This window comes from Mesocricetus auratus, unplaced genomic scaffold (assembly GCF_017639785.1).
Source record: "Mesocricetus auratus isolate SY011 unplaced genomic scaffold, BCM_Maur_2.0 Super-Scaffold_100008, whole genome shotgun sequence".
In the NCBI taxonomy this organism is placed as follows: domain Eukaryota; kingdom Metazoa; phylum Chordata; class Mammalia; order Rodentia; family Cricetidae; genus Mesocricetus; species Mesocricetus auratus.
This window is the reverse complement of record NW_024429192.1, coordinates 87,784,645-87,800,138: the sequence shown is the minus strand read 5'-3', so window position 1 is coordinate 87,800,138 and position 15,494 is coordinate 87,784,645. Positions and strand designations below refer to the sequence as shown.

The 15,494-nt window shown below is 44.8% G+C and overlaps 1 protein-coding gene and 1 non-coding gene across 9 annotated transcripts in view; both read right to left on the bottom strand.

Annotated features, from left to right (window-relative positions):
- The window catches only part of Fry (FRY microtubule binding protein), a 380,830-nt gene continuing 365,336 nt past the window's right edge, over positions 1-15,494 (bottom strand). For 6 of the 8 annotated variants that reach the window (XM_040751422.1, XM_040751416.1, XM_040751415.1 and 3 more), the window contains 4 exons: positions 13,567-13,584; positions 11,932-12,042; positions 2,541-2,743; positions 1-1,457 (listed from right to left, as the gene is read on the bottom strand). In XM_040751422.1, the coding sequence (XP_040607356.1) occupies positions 1,199-1,457; positions 2,541-2,743; positions 11,932-12,042; positions 13,567-13,584 (591 nt within the window). In that variant the 3' untranslated portion in view covers positions 1-1,198. The remainder of the gene's footprint in view (positions 1,458-2,540; positions 2,744-11,931; positions 12,043-13,566; positions 13,585-15,494) is intronic. The other 2 variants (XM_040751418.1, XM_040751421.1) reach the window with 1 other exon arrangement.
- Positions 14,358-14,459, bottom strand: LOC121142083. The gene has a single exon (XR_005879096.1). It is a non-coding gene; the product is annotated as a small nucleolar RNA U13 (small nucleolar RNA).

Below are 15,494 nucleotides of genomic sequence, written 5' to 3'. Positions count from 1 at the left end.
TGTGTCAAAGGCAAATATTTTAATTAACTAGAAATAAAATCCATGATCAACATGTAATTTGTCTTCTTTTTTTTAGTCTAAAGGCAATTCTCAACAGAATTATCAATTGAGATTACATCACAAAAATTTTAAATGTATTTACACAGTGAATAAGTTACATAGATAAACTCTGAATATGCTTTGGATGTGCAACAGAGTCACATGCCCACATCTAACACTCGGCAGCATGGGGTTTAAGGAAGAAGCTGTAAGAATGACCCTTTACACATATATTACAAATAAAACAGGACATTATTCTTCAAGTGGCAACTCGTATCTTCCCTTTATGACTCAACTTCTGGCCATCCAAATGGCTACGAAAAAATGCATGCATGACAGATGTGAGGACTTGGGGTTTATGTGAATAATTTGTTTCTCTACAAAACAGCAAAGTTAAATGAACACTCATTCTTCTGTAGTATAAATAACACTCTTTAAAGCAAACTTCTTGTAAAAAGCAGCCAAGATCCTTTAAAAGAACCTATCTGGACCATTCCTGGTGCAGAGATGTCCAGTATCTAGATTCGGAAACAGTAGCCTAGCAATGTAAGAAAAGTACTTCATAGCAGCCTCATTTAGATACAGTGTACATTAAATTGTAGTCCATTTACAATTCCCTTTTCAAGCACACAGGCTGTCAGCTTTTGACCATCTTACAGATTTTCTGTGGCCAGCTTCATTCTGCCTGCCCCCCTTCCAACCCACTTAAAAAAAGAAAACAACAAAATCCCACAAAAAGGAAGAAAATAGGAGAAAGAATGAATGTACAAGTTTTAGAATATAAATTTTTTTTCATGTGAAGAAAACATTGCACTTTTGCCAATCTAAAACCGTTTCTAGAAAGGACAGTTACGTTCAGCGTGGTCAACTTTGGTAATGCAACAGAAGTCATTTCTTCAATAGTGGGTTGCATTTGCTTAGTGAACGACAGTCACACAGCATGATGGGTAGAGTCTGTCTCAGGAGCCTACGCTGCCTTGCTGTGGACAGTATTGCTACACATTGGAAGTTGGGTAATCTTCTTCAGAAAGAGTCCTACAGGTAACAAGAAGGAGAACACTCTGTCCAAGCCTTGCGAAGGCTGAGAAGACACTGAAGGACGTCGCCCCAGCATGGCAGCACTGCGAGCTTGGAAAGCATGGGGGACGGGAGGCTCCTGTCAGAGACTAGTGCCGGAAACACTGGAGTCTGGGAGAAAGGCAGTGAGGACCCGGTAGCTCTGGGCTCGGCGGATCATGTCTCGGATCTCCATGTTTAGTTCCATCAGCTTGGTGCAGATTTCCGTCAGGCTGTGGTTAGAACCCACCAAGGCATAGGTGCCTGTTTGTCCCAGAGTTTGGTGCCGGAAGTAAATATTCAGTAGTGTCTGGACCTCATCGTCAGAACTGCTTCCAAAGATGTCATTGGGCCACAGGCTTCTGTGGTCAAGAAAGAACAGGGGAGATTAGAGGCATGGAGGTGGGAGGTACGAGTCTTGGTTAGTATAAAAATATACTTCAACCTGTTACTGAGTTGTTATCACAGCGCTTCATAGGTTCATCTAAAGCACATAACTCCTTGGGTCCTAGAATATTTAGAGTTGTCCAAATGTTGCTACAATCAGTTTTAGAATGTTGGTTATTACTGATAAAAATACCAGAATGGGCCGGGCGTTGGTGGCGCACGCCTTTAATCCCAGCACTCGGGAAGCAGAGGCAGGCGGATCTCTGTGAGTTCGAGGCCAGCCTGGTCTACAGAGTGAGTTCAGGGACAGCCTCCAAAGCCACAGAGAAACCCTGTCTCGAAAAACCAAAAAAAAAAAAAAAAAAATACCAGAATGGAGCCGGGCGGTGGTAGTGCATGCCTTTAATCCCAGCCCTCGGGAGGCAGAGGCAGGCGGATCTCTGTGAGTTCGAGGCCAGGCTGGACTGACAGCCTCCAAAACAATACAGAGAAACCCTGTCTCGTAAAAAAAAAAAAAAAATACCAGAATGGAATGTGATACCCTTTTAAAACTTGTTTTGTATGTACATGTGCTTGTATGAATTTATGCACACCCCATGTATGCAGTGCTCACAGAGACTAGAAGAGGGCATCGGATTTCCTGGAACTGGAGTTGCAGACAGTTGTGAGCTGCCATGGGAGTGCTGGGAACTGAACCCAGGTCCTTTGGAAGAGCGGTCAGTTCTTGTAGCCACTGAACCATCTAGCTCTGAATCTGAAACTCCTATTTGCTATAGCCATCTTATTTGACACATGTGAAGACTACCCTAAACCTCCCCAACATGTACATTCAGTTTAGTTTGAAATTGAATGGGGCTTTGTTCTGAAGTACTTCAACTTTCAGAACCAACGCCAATACATGTGCCATGTAAGGTCTAGGGTTGTGGGTAAGAAACCTAAGAGGAGACAGGGAAGATGTCTAGACATTCCGACCTTGGCAAGTGTGTCCCTAACCACTACACGGTCAGGATTAAGTTTCTGTTTCCTATGACCATCTCTTCTAGGAATGATGGAGTCACCTGCACTCCTTGATCTGCCGTAGTGCTTTGCCGAGTTCATTGTTCTTCAGGCACTCCAGCATGGACTGGATGGCTGCCTCTGTGGATGTGAAGGTCGGCTCTGACCATGCTCCCTCGATGTAAAGTGGGTCCGTGGCAATGGCCGCAGTGGCCTCTTTTAGGTTTCTCTTCAGGTCACTCAGTTCTCTGGACATGTTCAGCAGCTGTATAAAACAAATGCAACATGTTTAGGTCCAGGCTGGTGTGGCCTCTTCAAAGACATTTGGTCACGAGGGTCTGGTTAAGCAGTAGTATGGCTATGGTGGTACATGCCTGTAACCCTGTACTTGGAAGAACGAGGCAGGAGGATCACCATGAGTTTGAGGTCAGTCTGAGCTATCCAGTGCAACCTTGCTTCAAAATAGACAAAACTTAACAACAAAACCCCCACTGATCTACATGGCATAGATAAAGGACTGGGTTGTTAGAAGCTTTGAGTCACTCTGCCTCAGTAGCTGGGATGCTCTCCTCACAGAAAAGAGATACCATTTAAAATGTTTCCCCTTTATGGGTGGTGACAGTACACACCTTTAATACCAGCTGGGGAGGCAGAGGCAGGCAGATCTCTGTGAGTTCGAGATCAGCCTGGTCTACAAGAGCTAGTTCCAAGACAGCCTCCAAAGAAAACTACCAACACCTGGCTTGCACTCAGTCTTTTAAGTTTATTTTTTTTTCCAAGACAAGGTTTCTCTGTGTAGCCCTGGCTGTCCAGGAACTCATTATGTAGATCAGGCTGGCCTCAAACTCAGAGATCTCCTGCCTCTGCCTGGGGGCTTTAAGGTGTAAACTACTGTAAACTAATCTTCAGTCTTATGTTAATGCATTAAAAGGGAGGGTGTGGCTGTCTCTAGAAGTAAGACCTTTAAAAAATAAAATTAGATTAAGCATTAGGGTAGGGTGGGGCCTCTATAATCTTGGTGGTTTTATAGGGAGGAGGGAAAGAGAGACAGAAACAGAGTTACCTGGGCTCCATGCCGTGAGGCAGCCAGCACCTTCAACATATCTTTGGAATCTCCAACCTCCAAAACCGAAAGCTAAGTAGACCTTTTTCTCTTTACAAAGGATGTGGCCCTTTCTATTACTGTGCCTGAACATGTGGAGGACCCTTTGGGGCTGGATAAAGGGAAGAGGCCAGGAGAGTTTGGAACAGCAGGCTACAGTGAGCTCCGACCACTGCACTGCAGACAGTTTGGGAGAAGGCTCCGAGAACCAGAACTGTGCCGTTTCTGATGGAAATAACAATTCTCTTGGGAACTGGTGGAAAGGCCATCCTTGTTACCTAGTGGCGAAGAGTTTGGCTTCCTTGTGTCCTTGTCCTGAGGCACCCTGGAAGGCTGAGCTTCAAAGTGACCAACTCGTGTGCCTAGCAGGGGAGCTCTCCAAACAGAGAAGCATCCAGGCTGCTGCGTGGCTGCTTTTAATGGCTTATAGTCAAATGAGAGAGCAAAGGGATGATTTGAAGACAGAGCTGCTTAAGTGGGAAACACAGCGGCTTAGCCAGAGGAGGAACCACCGGGGTATGAAGAGGAAAGGCTGGTCTGAACAGGCTGTGGTGAAGAAGATGAAAGCAGAGAAACAGAGGGTGATGGTGTTGAATCCTGGCAATAGGAAGGAAGCCTTGAGGGGATCCCAGAAAAGACCCTCAAAGCTGACTGGGGATTCTGGTTTGCTGGCAAAAGGATCCTTGACTTCAGTCATTCCAAGGGGCCCACAAGCAACACCTGTAAGCCACAGACCTTGGCTACGTTCCTTCTGTGCACGCAGGGAGAACTTAGTTACGAAGTCACAGAAGCTCTCACCGCAGCTAAAGAGGAAACCCTGGGAGGCCAGGAAGAAGACTACCTTAAGGTTGGAGTCTCTGTGGAGATCCTCTGATGAGGTGATGCCTCACGGAGCTGTGCAAGTGAAGCCACCCTGGAGACCCCAGAGGAAAAGCAGTGAAGCCAGTGTCCTCAAACAGCAGCCACAGAAAGCTGCAAGAAGTGAGACGCACAAGCCTCTGAAAGCCACCGACGTTGGCTTGCAACCTTCCATAGCATCCTTGAGGGTGGAGCTCGGCAGAGCACGGAGATTCCCATCTGGACTAAAGATAACATCTGGATCTATCCCAGAGGTAGAAACACCAAGGAGAGCCCACATGGAGCTGAGGCACAGAGCCCCCTCCAGGGCAGTGCCCACTGGAGTTACAGGGGTAGGACTACAGAGCTACCGGTGTGAAAGACCAGCCTGGGAGAGCTGTGGAAAGAGACTCCAGCCTGTGAAGCCTGGAGCAGCGGCCCAGGCCAGCAAAGCCCAGGCCAGCAAAGCCCCCACAGGAAAGAAGGTGACTTTACCCCATTGGCTTGAATAATGAGCCTTGAGCTCTATTCATTATACATCTCTGGCCCAGCCTTTTCTTTAGGGACAGGAGGGTTAGTTTATGCTGTATTAGTTCCACACCTGTATCTTAGACTGTAACTCAATTCCAGGCGTAGGGCTATAAGAGGTTAGGAGTTGTCTCTGTGCCTTGTGAACCAACACTGGGATGAGTTGACTTTGGGACTATGTAATGGAATTTTTGTGTATGAGAAGGACACACGTTTCAGGAGCCAGTGAGAGCCAGAAGAAGAAAGCTGTGGCTTGTCCTCTGAACTCATTCAGGTCTTTCTCTCTTCCTCTAAATCTTGCATTAACGGTAGTAAGAGGGTAGAACTTATCAGACTGTGGTGTCTAGAAATGAACCTTTGGGAGGTGATTAAGATCATAAGAGTGGAGCCCTAACAACTGAATCTAGTAACATCGATGGTGGAGAGAGGGATCAACCCAAAGTCTTCCCATTAAGGAGTGACACTGCCACACCCAGTTACTGTTTGGGTTTCTAGTGTTTCAATTTGTGAGCTAAATAAAGCGGTTCTTTATAAAGAGGCTGGTTTCAAATATCATCATGTTATGCTACTGGGAAGCTTACGTGTGTGTTTGTGCATGAGAGAGAGAGAGAGAGAGAGAGAGGAGAGAGAGTTTCCAGCTGCAAGACCCTAATACCTATATTACACAGTTACTTTCAATATTAAATAATTCTCTCTATATATAAATATATATACATATATATTTAGTGAAGACTGATACATAAGTACTTAAACATAGTTGTCAACATGGGCCCTGTTTGTTTTGAGACAGGATCTCAGCATAGCCCTGACTGTCCTGGAACTCACTATGTAGACTAAGCTGGCCTTGAACTCACAGATCTGTCTCTTTTCTCAAGTGTACACTACCATGCCCATATTATGGGCCCTGTTTTAACAGTAAAGGATTTCGCTGGGCGTTGGTGGCGCACACCTTTAATCCCAGCACTTGGGAGGCAGAGGCAGGCGGATCTCTGTGAGTTCGAGGCCAGCCTGGTCTACAAGAGCTAGTTCCAGGACAGCCTCCAAAGCCACAGAGAAACCCTGTCTCGAAAAACCAAAAAAAAAAAAAAAAAAAAAAACAACAACAAAAAACACAGTAAAGGATTTCTCACTATTTTCTCTATGCCACAAAAAAGATGGAAGATACAATTGTTTGTGATTCTTATAGCCAAGGCAGAGGCTGGGTGTGGTGATACACACCTTTGATCTTAGCATTCAAGGCAGAGGCAGGTGGATCCCTGAGTTCAAGGTGAGCTTGGTGTACAGATCCAGTTCCAGGACAGACCTGGAAGCTACACAGAGAAACTCTTGTCTTGAAAAACCATGCAAACAAAAACCAACCCCCCAAACAGCCTGGGCTGGCGTTGTACCCGCGAAGCAGTCAAGGATGACCTTGAACTTTTCATCTTCCCTCCAACTCAAATGGGACTCCAGGCATGTATCACCACAGTTGGTTTTAGGATGAAAAATACTTTAATTTGGTATTAATGCCTCAGAATTACTTCCTCCCACTCAGCAGCAGTACCCAGAAAGTTTAATCAAAAGTCTAAATTTTCATTTGGAGGGTTCAGCTATCCCTTCAAGTCATTTCTATGCAGCATACACTTTCCTTTCCAATGGGGCGCAAGTGGCCTCATTTGAATATGTGGTTCTATTCCTCATTTGAATATGTGGTTCAATTCATTTAGCTATGACTTCTTCAAATTGTCTAGTGTTGATTTTCCATAATGGGTTGGACTATAGTCAAATTTCAAGCCAGCTCACACCAGCTGTTCTAGTTATCTGATACTTTGTTACTAACCGGCTATCTATGCAGCTGAAGACTCTGGACAAGCTTGCATGCGAGGTTGTGTTATTGACTATGTGATTCTCTCTCTCTTTAATATTTTACTTATTTTTATTTCATTTGCTTTGGTGTTTTGCCTGCATGCATGTCTGTATCAGGGTGTCAGATCTCCTGGAACTGGAGTTACAGACAGTTGCTAGCTGCCATATGGGTGCTGGGAATTGAATTCAGGTCCTCTGAAAGAACAGTCAGTGCTCTTAACCACTGAGCCATCTCTCCAGCCCCCCCCCCCACCTTTTTTTTTTTGAGACAGGGTTTCTCTGTAACAGCTCTGGCTGTCCTGGAACTTACTTTGTAGACCAGGCTGGCCTCAAACTCAGATTTGTCAGACTATGCCTCCTGAGTGCTGGAATTAGAGGGGACTGCACCACCACAGCCAGGGGAATTCTTAAGGATAAGTAACATTTCACCCTGTGGGGGCTGGAAAGATGGCTCAGTAGTTCAGACCACTTCTTGCTTTTCTAGAGGACCCGAGTTCAGTTCCCAGCATTCATAACTGCCTGTAACTGCAACTCCAGTGATCTGATTGCCCCTTTGGGTATATACACCCATAAATAAAAAGTCTTACAAAACATATTTTTAATCTACACATCATCGATGTGGTTACTGTGCATAATTCTACAAAGAATTTGGGATATATGTTAATGAAGTAGGGTTACTCTCTCCTCTGGAATATGCTTGGAATGCAGATTCCTGTCATAGAATAATTAGTTTTTATTTCTTCAGCCTCCTCCATCCTGTTTTCCAGAAAGCCTGTGTCAATCCACACTCCCTGCAGTGGATCGAGTTTCTTTCTGTCTTACAGCCTCAACATCTCCTAATGATGTTACTGAAAGATCTTTTTGTTTGCTTGTTTGTTTTTGTTTTTTTTGTTTTTTGGGTTTTTCGAGACAGGGTTTCTCTGTATTGTTTTGGAGCCTGTCCTGGAACTCACTCGGTAGACCAGGCTGGTCTCGAACTCACAGTGATCCGCCTGTCTCTGCCTCCGAGTGCTGGGATTAAAGGCATGTGCCGCCAACGCCCGGCTTTGTTTTTGTTTTTTGAGACAGGGTTTCTCTGTGACTTTGGAGGCTGTCCTGGAACTAGCTCTTGTAGACCAGGCTGGCCTTGAACTCACAGAGATCCGCCTTCCTCTGTCTCCCGAGTGCTGGGATTAAAGGCGTGCACCACCAACGCCAGGCTACTGAAAGATTTTACATGAATGTGTGTGGGGCTCTGTGTGTGATGTATACACAGGCACAGATGCACAAGGGGGCCAGAGACATTGATCTCCCTGGAACTAGAGCTATAAGTGGTTGGAAGCCACCAGAGCTGGGTACTCAGAAGCCTGGCCCTCTTCCAGAGCTGTGCATGCTGTTAACCAGTTAGCCACCTCTGTAGCCCCACCCCTTGTGGTAGTGAGAAGATCTCTCACTGTGTTTCAATCAATATTCCTTTGATGGGAATATGGAGCAATACTTCATGTAACTGTTGGCCATACTTGCATTTCCTTTGGAGATGTGTCTGGTTTAGTTCTCTACTTATTTTTCAACTGTTTTTGTAAGACTTCTCATGTTTTAGATACCCTTCATCCCTTAATGTAGTGTTTGCAAAAGAATTCCCCAGTGCATATGATTTTTCTTTTTACAAATTATTTGAAGTTGGGGGTGGTGGTGGTGCATGCCTTTAATTCCAGCACTCAGGTGGCAGAGGTGAGTGGATCTCTGTGAGTTCGAGGCCAGCCTAGTCAACAGTTCCAGGAGAGACTCCAAAGCTACACAGAGAAACCCTGTCTCAACAGAAACAACAACAAAAAATTCTTTTGAGAATTCCATACATGTTTATTATGTGTTTTGATCAGGTTGCCCTCCACTCATGCCCCTCTCATTCTTTTCTCTAAGCGGCCTCCAAACTTCATGGTTATTAATATTTGGGTTTTCAAGACAAGGTTTCTCTGTGTAACCCTGGCTGTCTTGGAAGTCACTCTGTAGACAGCACTCAGATCTGCCTGCCTCTGCTGGGATAAAAGACATGTGCCAAAACTGCGCTGGCTAAGTCTATTATTTTTTTAAGATCCACTCAGGGCTGGAGAGATGGCTCAGCAGTTAAGAGCACTGACTGCTCTTCCAGAGGTCCTGAGTTCAATTCCCAGCAACCACATGGTGTCTCACAAACACCTGTGATGAGATCTTGTCCCATCTTCTGGCCTGCAAGGACAACAGCAAGCAGAACACTGTACACACAATAAATAAATCTTAAAAAAAAAGATTCACTCAATCCTGCCAGTATGTGCGTGGGTGCAGGGTCACTGGATCATGGATATCCTCTCAGGGCCTGAATCCTTGAAGAAAACTGACTGTTCCTCTACCTCTCACTGGTAGGAGCTTAGCTCAGCTCACAGGTGGGACTTAGTGACTACCTCCCTGCTCCATGCTGGGATTTTGTGTGACTTGATCTTATACATACATGTGTTGTTCATGCAGTCACAAGTTCAAGGTGATGCCTGCTTTCCCGGATCAAAGATCTAATCTCTTAGAGAAGGCTGCCTTAGGTACTGAGGCATCATAGTTCTGCCAGCTCTGAGAGGATTTCCTGGTGGCCTGGAATGGCTGCTCCCTGATGGATAAAGTGTCATGCCAATTTAGGTGCTGGAGTCATGGCTGATCCACTGGGTATTGGCTCTGAATATCTGGGGGCAGGTTATAGTAGCAATTTCTATGGAGGATGGGGGTTATATGATTATATATGGGCAGGTTATAGTTGCAACTTCTGTTGGGCAGGGGGCTGCAGCCCCTCAGCTGAGGAATGGTATGCTACCGTCTGTGAATATGGTAACAATGATGGCAGAAACTTAAGAGACAGAAGTAGCTACTGTCCTCCATAGCAGGGTGCACTGTAGCAGCCGTGGCAAGGGTCCTGGAGTGGGTGGGGCTTTCTCTGGAGTATTCCAGGTCTGTGAGGATGGTAGGAGTCTCCACAACAAAGACCTGCAGACAGTTAACCTGTAAACTCCACTTGCCTAAGGAGAGGCACTTAGGTGCTGGAGGCTGTTGTTCATGTAAGACAACCATCCGTCCACATGTTTCCACCTCCCTAAACAAGTTTGGTTGACCCAACTGCACTGGGTATAGGCAGGAAGTACATCAGGATACATGCTTGCCCTTGATTGGACAAAGATAGGAAGTACGGAACCCTGTGGGTTTGCCTTTATAAGCACCTGGCCAAGGCTGCTCCTGGCCATTCTCAAGGAATCCTGGGTATGGACTTAGCCAGTGTCTACTTTCCTGGCCAGTATTCTTTTAATTGAATATTTGAGGAACTGGTCTTTCTCCTTGCAATTCTCAGGTTTAACAATCTGCAGCAGCGGTGGGGTGCGGTGATGGGTGCCTCCTGGTTATATCTTCATCACATGGAGGAGGCTGTCTTGCATCTGAGTGGATCCTCCATGGATGGTAGCCTGGGGGTGGGGATGATGAGTGGCTTTGTCTCTCTCTGAAGGTTTTCACTCACCTTTTCTTGAGGCACTGTGTGTGTGTTTGTTTGTTTTTTGTTTTTTGAGGCAGGGTTTCTCTGTATTGTTTTGGAGGCTGGAGGCAGTGTGTATTTTATTGTTTGGGTTCTTTTAAGCATTAGGCACTTCTAGTTTATTATCTTGATATAATTGCTTCTTAATTATAGGCAGTGGTATATACTCTACATTTGCATATCTTTCTTTTTTTTTTAGGTATTCATTTATTCTAGCAATAGAAACTGCCTGTGTTTGCTTTTCTTCTATGGCCATGTTGCTGTGTTTATGATGAAGATGGTTCTTGGTGGGGTTTTTGTTTTTTTGTTTTTTTGTTTTTTTTTTTTTTGATTTTTCAAGATTAGGTTTCTCTGTGTAACAGCTCTGGCAGTCCTGGAACTCTGTAGACCAGGCTGGCCTCAAACTTGCAGAGATCTGCCTGACTATGCCTCCCAAATGGTGGGATGAAAGGCGTGCACCACCAAGCCTGGCAAAAATGGTTCTTTTCTTTGCCTTTTTTGTTTGTTTGTTTTGTTTTTGTTTGTTTGTTTGTTTTTCAAGACAAGGTTTCTCTGGCTTTGGAGGCTGTCCTTGAACTAGCTCTTGTAGACTAGGCTGGTCTTGAATTCACAGAGATCCGCCTGCCTCTGTCTCTGGAGTGCTGGGATTAAAGGCGTGCACCACCACTGCCCAGCAAGATGGTTCTTTTCTGAGTATGCAGCTCCATTGCTTGCCCTTGTCCTGTAAAACTGGTCAGGGTAGATTTCCACAGGGCAGCTCTCAGATACCAACCTTCCTTGCCTTTAGTAAATCAGACATGCGTGCTGTGTGCTTCCCCTCTGAGCACTCCGACACCCCTTCACTTTCGCACCTAGGGAAAACGAGAGCCCATTTGGAAGCAGTGTGCTCAAATGGTTTTAATTTTATCAAGGGTGATGCAAGTGGGGCACCAGGATGTAACTGTAGTGGTTGGGGGTGGGACTGCCTGCCTCACATGCTGCGCACAAGTAGCTCGGACTCTGACTCGTCAGGGTCTGAGAACTGCCCCAGAACGTGAGGTACCTTACTCTTCACCTTAGTTATGGCCCTGCTCTAGAGAACCATTTAGAGTTAAAAATAGACGGGTGGTGGTGGTGCACGCCTTTAATCCCAGCACTCTGGAGGCAGAGGCAGACACAGGTGGATCTCTGAGTTCGAGGCCAGCCCAGTCTACAGAGAGACTTCCAGGACACAGACTCCAAAGCCACACAGAGAAAGACTGTCAAAGAAAATAGAAATATATTTCTCACTGGTGCTTGAACAAAATAATAATTGTATGCAAAAAAACAAAAACAACAACAAAGGAAGATAACTGGTGGAGGATGGAAGACAAAAACAAACAAAAACCAAACAAACCCAAACCAAAACATTAAGAAAGGCCGGGTGTTGGTGGCGCACGCCTTTAATCCCAGCACTCGGGAGGCAGAGGCAGGCGGATCTCTGTGAGTTCGAGGCTAGCCTGGTCTACCGAGCGAGTTCTAGGACAGCCTCCAAAACAATACAGAGAAACCCTGTCTCGAAAAACCAAAAAAAAAAAAAAAATTTTTTTAAGAAAGACACCGTACCACATGGTTTTGGGGGAGCAGTTGGAGGACTCACCTCTGGCACGGAGCTCACTTCGTGCACCTGGCCGATGAGCTTGCAGTAGGACTGATAGAGCAGGAGCAGTTGGAAGTGCAGCTTGTATAGCCTCTGACAGAGCTCCAGTTGCTAGAGAGGGAGGGTGCAGGGGAAGGAACAGCTGTGAAAGCTCATTCTGCTAAAGTGGTGACAAGTGACACATACACGTGGGTTCCAATCTGTTTACATTCCAAACAAAACAAACCCAGACCCACTCTGCAAAACCAGTGAGACCGTCACAGTACAATACAGAACATCATTGCTCTACAATGGAGTGTGACTAATTACAATCGACTAGAAAAAGGATGGAGGGAACCACATTTCTGTTGCGTTTGCCAAAGAAATACCTATAAATTACAGCTGAGTGGTTGTGTTAATTTTTATAAGCTACAAACTGCTTTTAAACAGCCAAGAATCCTTTTTATTAAAGGGAAAGCTGACTGGCAAAAGACTAGTTCTAGGTGTAAGTAAGTTGAATCGCTACCTGGGAGACAGCTATATAAAGTCTGGGCTGCCATCGAGGGGACAGCCACTCCTGAAGGCAGAAATACGAGGCACACAGTGATGAGAAAGCCCAAGTCAAACCACCACCAGTGTCCACAGCACTCTTTGAACAGTGTTCTCTACGTGGCCTGTCTTATGTCAACTATGGGCTGGTTCTCGTAGTGTGTGGGGCAGCATGGGGTGGGGTGAGGGTTGGAGCCTCCAGCAGGCAGGAGTCCATGTCTCAGTCTCCGGGGAAAGCGATTCACACCTGGAGTAAACCCGACATGCAAACACTCCATTGTTGGGTCAAGAAGAGCTACGGGAAGGCAGAGTAACTGGGATTGTATCTGCCTGAGGAGCTACACTGAACTCACCTCAGACTTGAGAGAGCCGAGGAAACTTAAAACACTTTCCCCAAATCAGGTGAAGGAGAGAGATAAATGACAAGAGTTTTACATTTCCTAGAGTACATTCTATTGATATCACAGACATGTCTTTGGATTTTGATTTTTACTAAAATTGATGCATATATATATTTCATGCTAAGAACGTGCTGAAAGAAGTTCCCCTTTCTCCAACTTTCTTCCTTCTAGTAGGAAACCAGTTTTGTTTAGATTTTTGTGAAGTACTGGCAAATAGCTTTAGAGTGAAGAATAAGTTCACTAATTAGCTAAATCTGGCCCTTGGTTGTTTCAGTAAAATTTTGTATGTTATTTTAAACTTTTTTTTAATGGAAACCCTATAAAATCTTGTCTGAAATGCAACTGCCAGGATCTTGCAAATTAATTTAAAAAAAAAAAAGGTGTTTCAAAATGTTATCTTCCCAATTTAGGGTGAAACCTAGCCATGAAAACTCTTGACTTTCCTAAATACCAAACGATGGTATTTGTTTTTTTTAAACTTTCCATGGAGAGCATGAGAATTCATAGCAATGGAGGTTTCTGTTTTGGGGAGAAAGCATCCCAGAAAGCTACCAATAGGCTGCCACATCTCAATCTACCGAAGAAAAGAAAAATAAAACAAAAAAGGGAAAACATGCTAAAAGATACAACAGTTGACAGTAAAAATAAGGCTCATTATGGGGTCCATGCCTCGGTGGACAAAGAATATGAAAGAAAGTTAACTTACTGCAAGAGACTCCATTTGCTACGCAGCAAGCATGGCGCAGGAGACAAAGGAAAGGAAAGAAAGTATAGGGTCAGTGTGGCATGCAACAGAAAGCACAGCCCTCTTCCAGGAGCAGAGCTGCCACTGTGTTAGCTTTGCTGGCCCAGACCTGGCCAGCAGTTGCCAGCGTTGTACCCGTTCAACATGCACAGCGGTCTGGTTAAAAAACAAGCTTTAGTGGGCAACGGCACCGGGAAAACAGGGCTCCTAGTCCTGGGATTCTCTGATTAGTTGATTTAGGTTTTCTGAGTCCACCTGGGAGACTAGAAGCAACTTTTTTTTTTTGCTTCTTGAAGAGTTGAGTGCACTGTGCATTAGCGCGAATCATGATAAGCTATGAGGGCAGCTGTGCAATCTGAAGGACTGTCCCCTCGTGGCAACTGCAGTGTCACTTATTTTCTTCAATTGGATTGCCTTTCAGACTGGGAATATGTATGGATGATTTTTTAAAATGATGTGTGTGTGGGCATGCACACATGAGTGTAGGTGCCCTTGGGGACCATTGACACTGGATTCTCCGAGGAGCTGGAGTTACAGCAGCTGTGTACAGCAGCTGTGTGTCACCCAACCTGGGTGCTGGGAACAAAACCCAGGCCTTCTGCAAGAATGGGGCATGGTCAACCACGACGTCTCTCAACATCTCTCCAGCCCTCTGCTTGAGAACATGTAATAAAATAGGCTGCTAGATAGTAAACGATGTATACATTCAAATATGCAACACAAGTATTTCCTTTTTTATGATTAACAATTTTTTTCACAGGTAATTGCCAATATTGTGACAAGGTCTTAGGGAGGCACCTGTCCAGCAATGGTGTGAACATCCAGTCATCACGCTTATGAACCAAAAACAAAATCCTTCTAATTCTTATGATCTGCTAAATAATTCCTAAAAAAATAATCTAAAACTGGTTATTAACTGAAGATACTGAATATTTACAAAGTGAGCCATGTTCAGCTATAGCTACCATTTCTTAAATGTCACCAGTGACACTGTAATTACAGGGTGTGGGAATTTTTGGTAGCTGAGAAGGGGTACCACAACTTGAAGAAAATGTTTAAAATGCTAAAATCTGTTTAAACAAGGCCCCGTGGAGCACACCTGTGGCTCTACATTTGGAGGCTAAAGTAAGATGCTGGAGAGTTTGCGGTCAACCTGGACTTATAGTGAGACCCTGTCTCAGGCCCCACCCCAAGCACCAGCTTGATTAATTCCGATTATGAGTCCACATATATACAAGCACCTACCTCATCCCCTTACCAATCCTTGGCAAGGAAAATTATTAAAAACAACTCCCTCCAAAAAACCCAAAAATACATTTGGGCTGTCAGTTTAATACGGTGTATTTAAACACATGGTCCAGTGAATAACAAACTGTCAACTCATCACTGGGGCCTACAGATGCCCTTAGACCCCACCTCTGATTCCTGGTCCTCCCCTTTCTCTCACCCATTGTCAATATCACATGAGAGTGACATGTGAGTTGACTGTAAATTTCTGATGAATTTTTTTTTTGTCATGAGTCTCTAAGCCTTGAAAGGGAAGTAAATCCCTTAAAGCCTGTGTTGGATATTATATGGCTGAGGCACTTACTAGTTCCTGGAAAAAAACTTCATGTCTACAAGTTCCATTCTTAGGTGCTGATACAGAGTGTGCTGTCAGATTTGGTACACAGGACCAGTTTATTTTTAAATTTTGTTTTGTTTTGTTTTTCAAGACAGGGTTTTTCTCTGTGTAGTCTTGGCTGTCCTGGAATTCACTATGTAGACCAGGCTGGCCATGAACTCACAGAGATCCACCTGCCTCTGCCTCCTGAGTGCTGGGATTAAAGGCATGGACCACCACCACCACCCAGTTTTTTAAATTTGAATTTCTGAGACAGAGTTTCTCT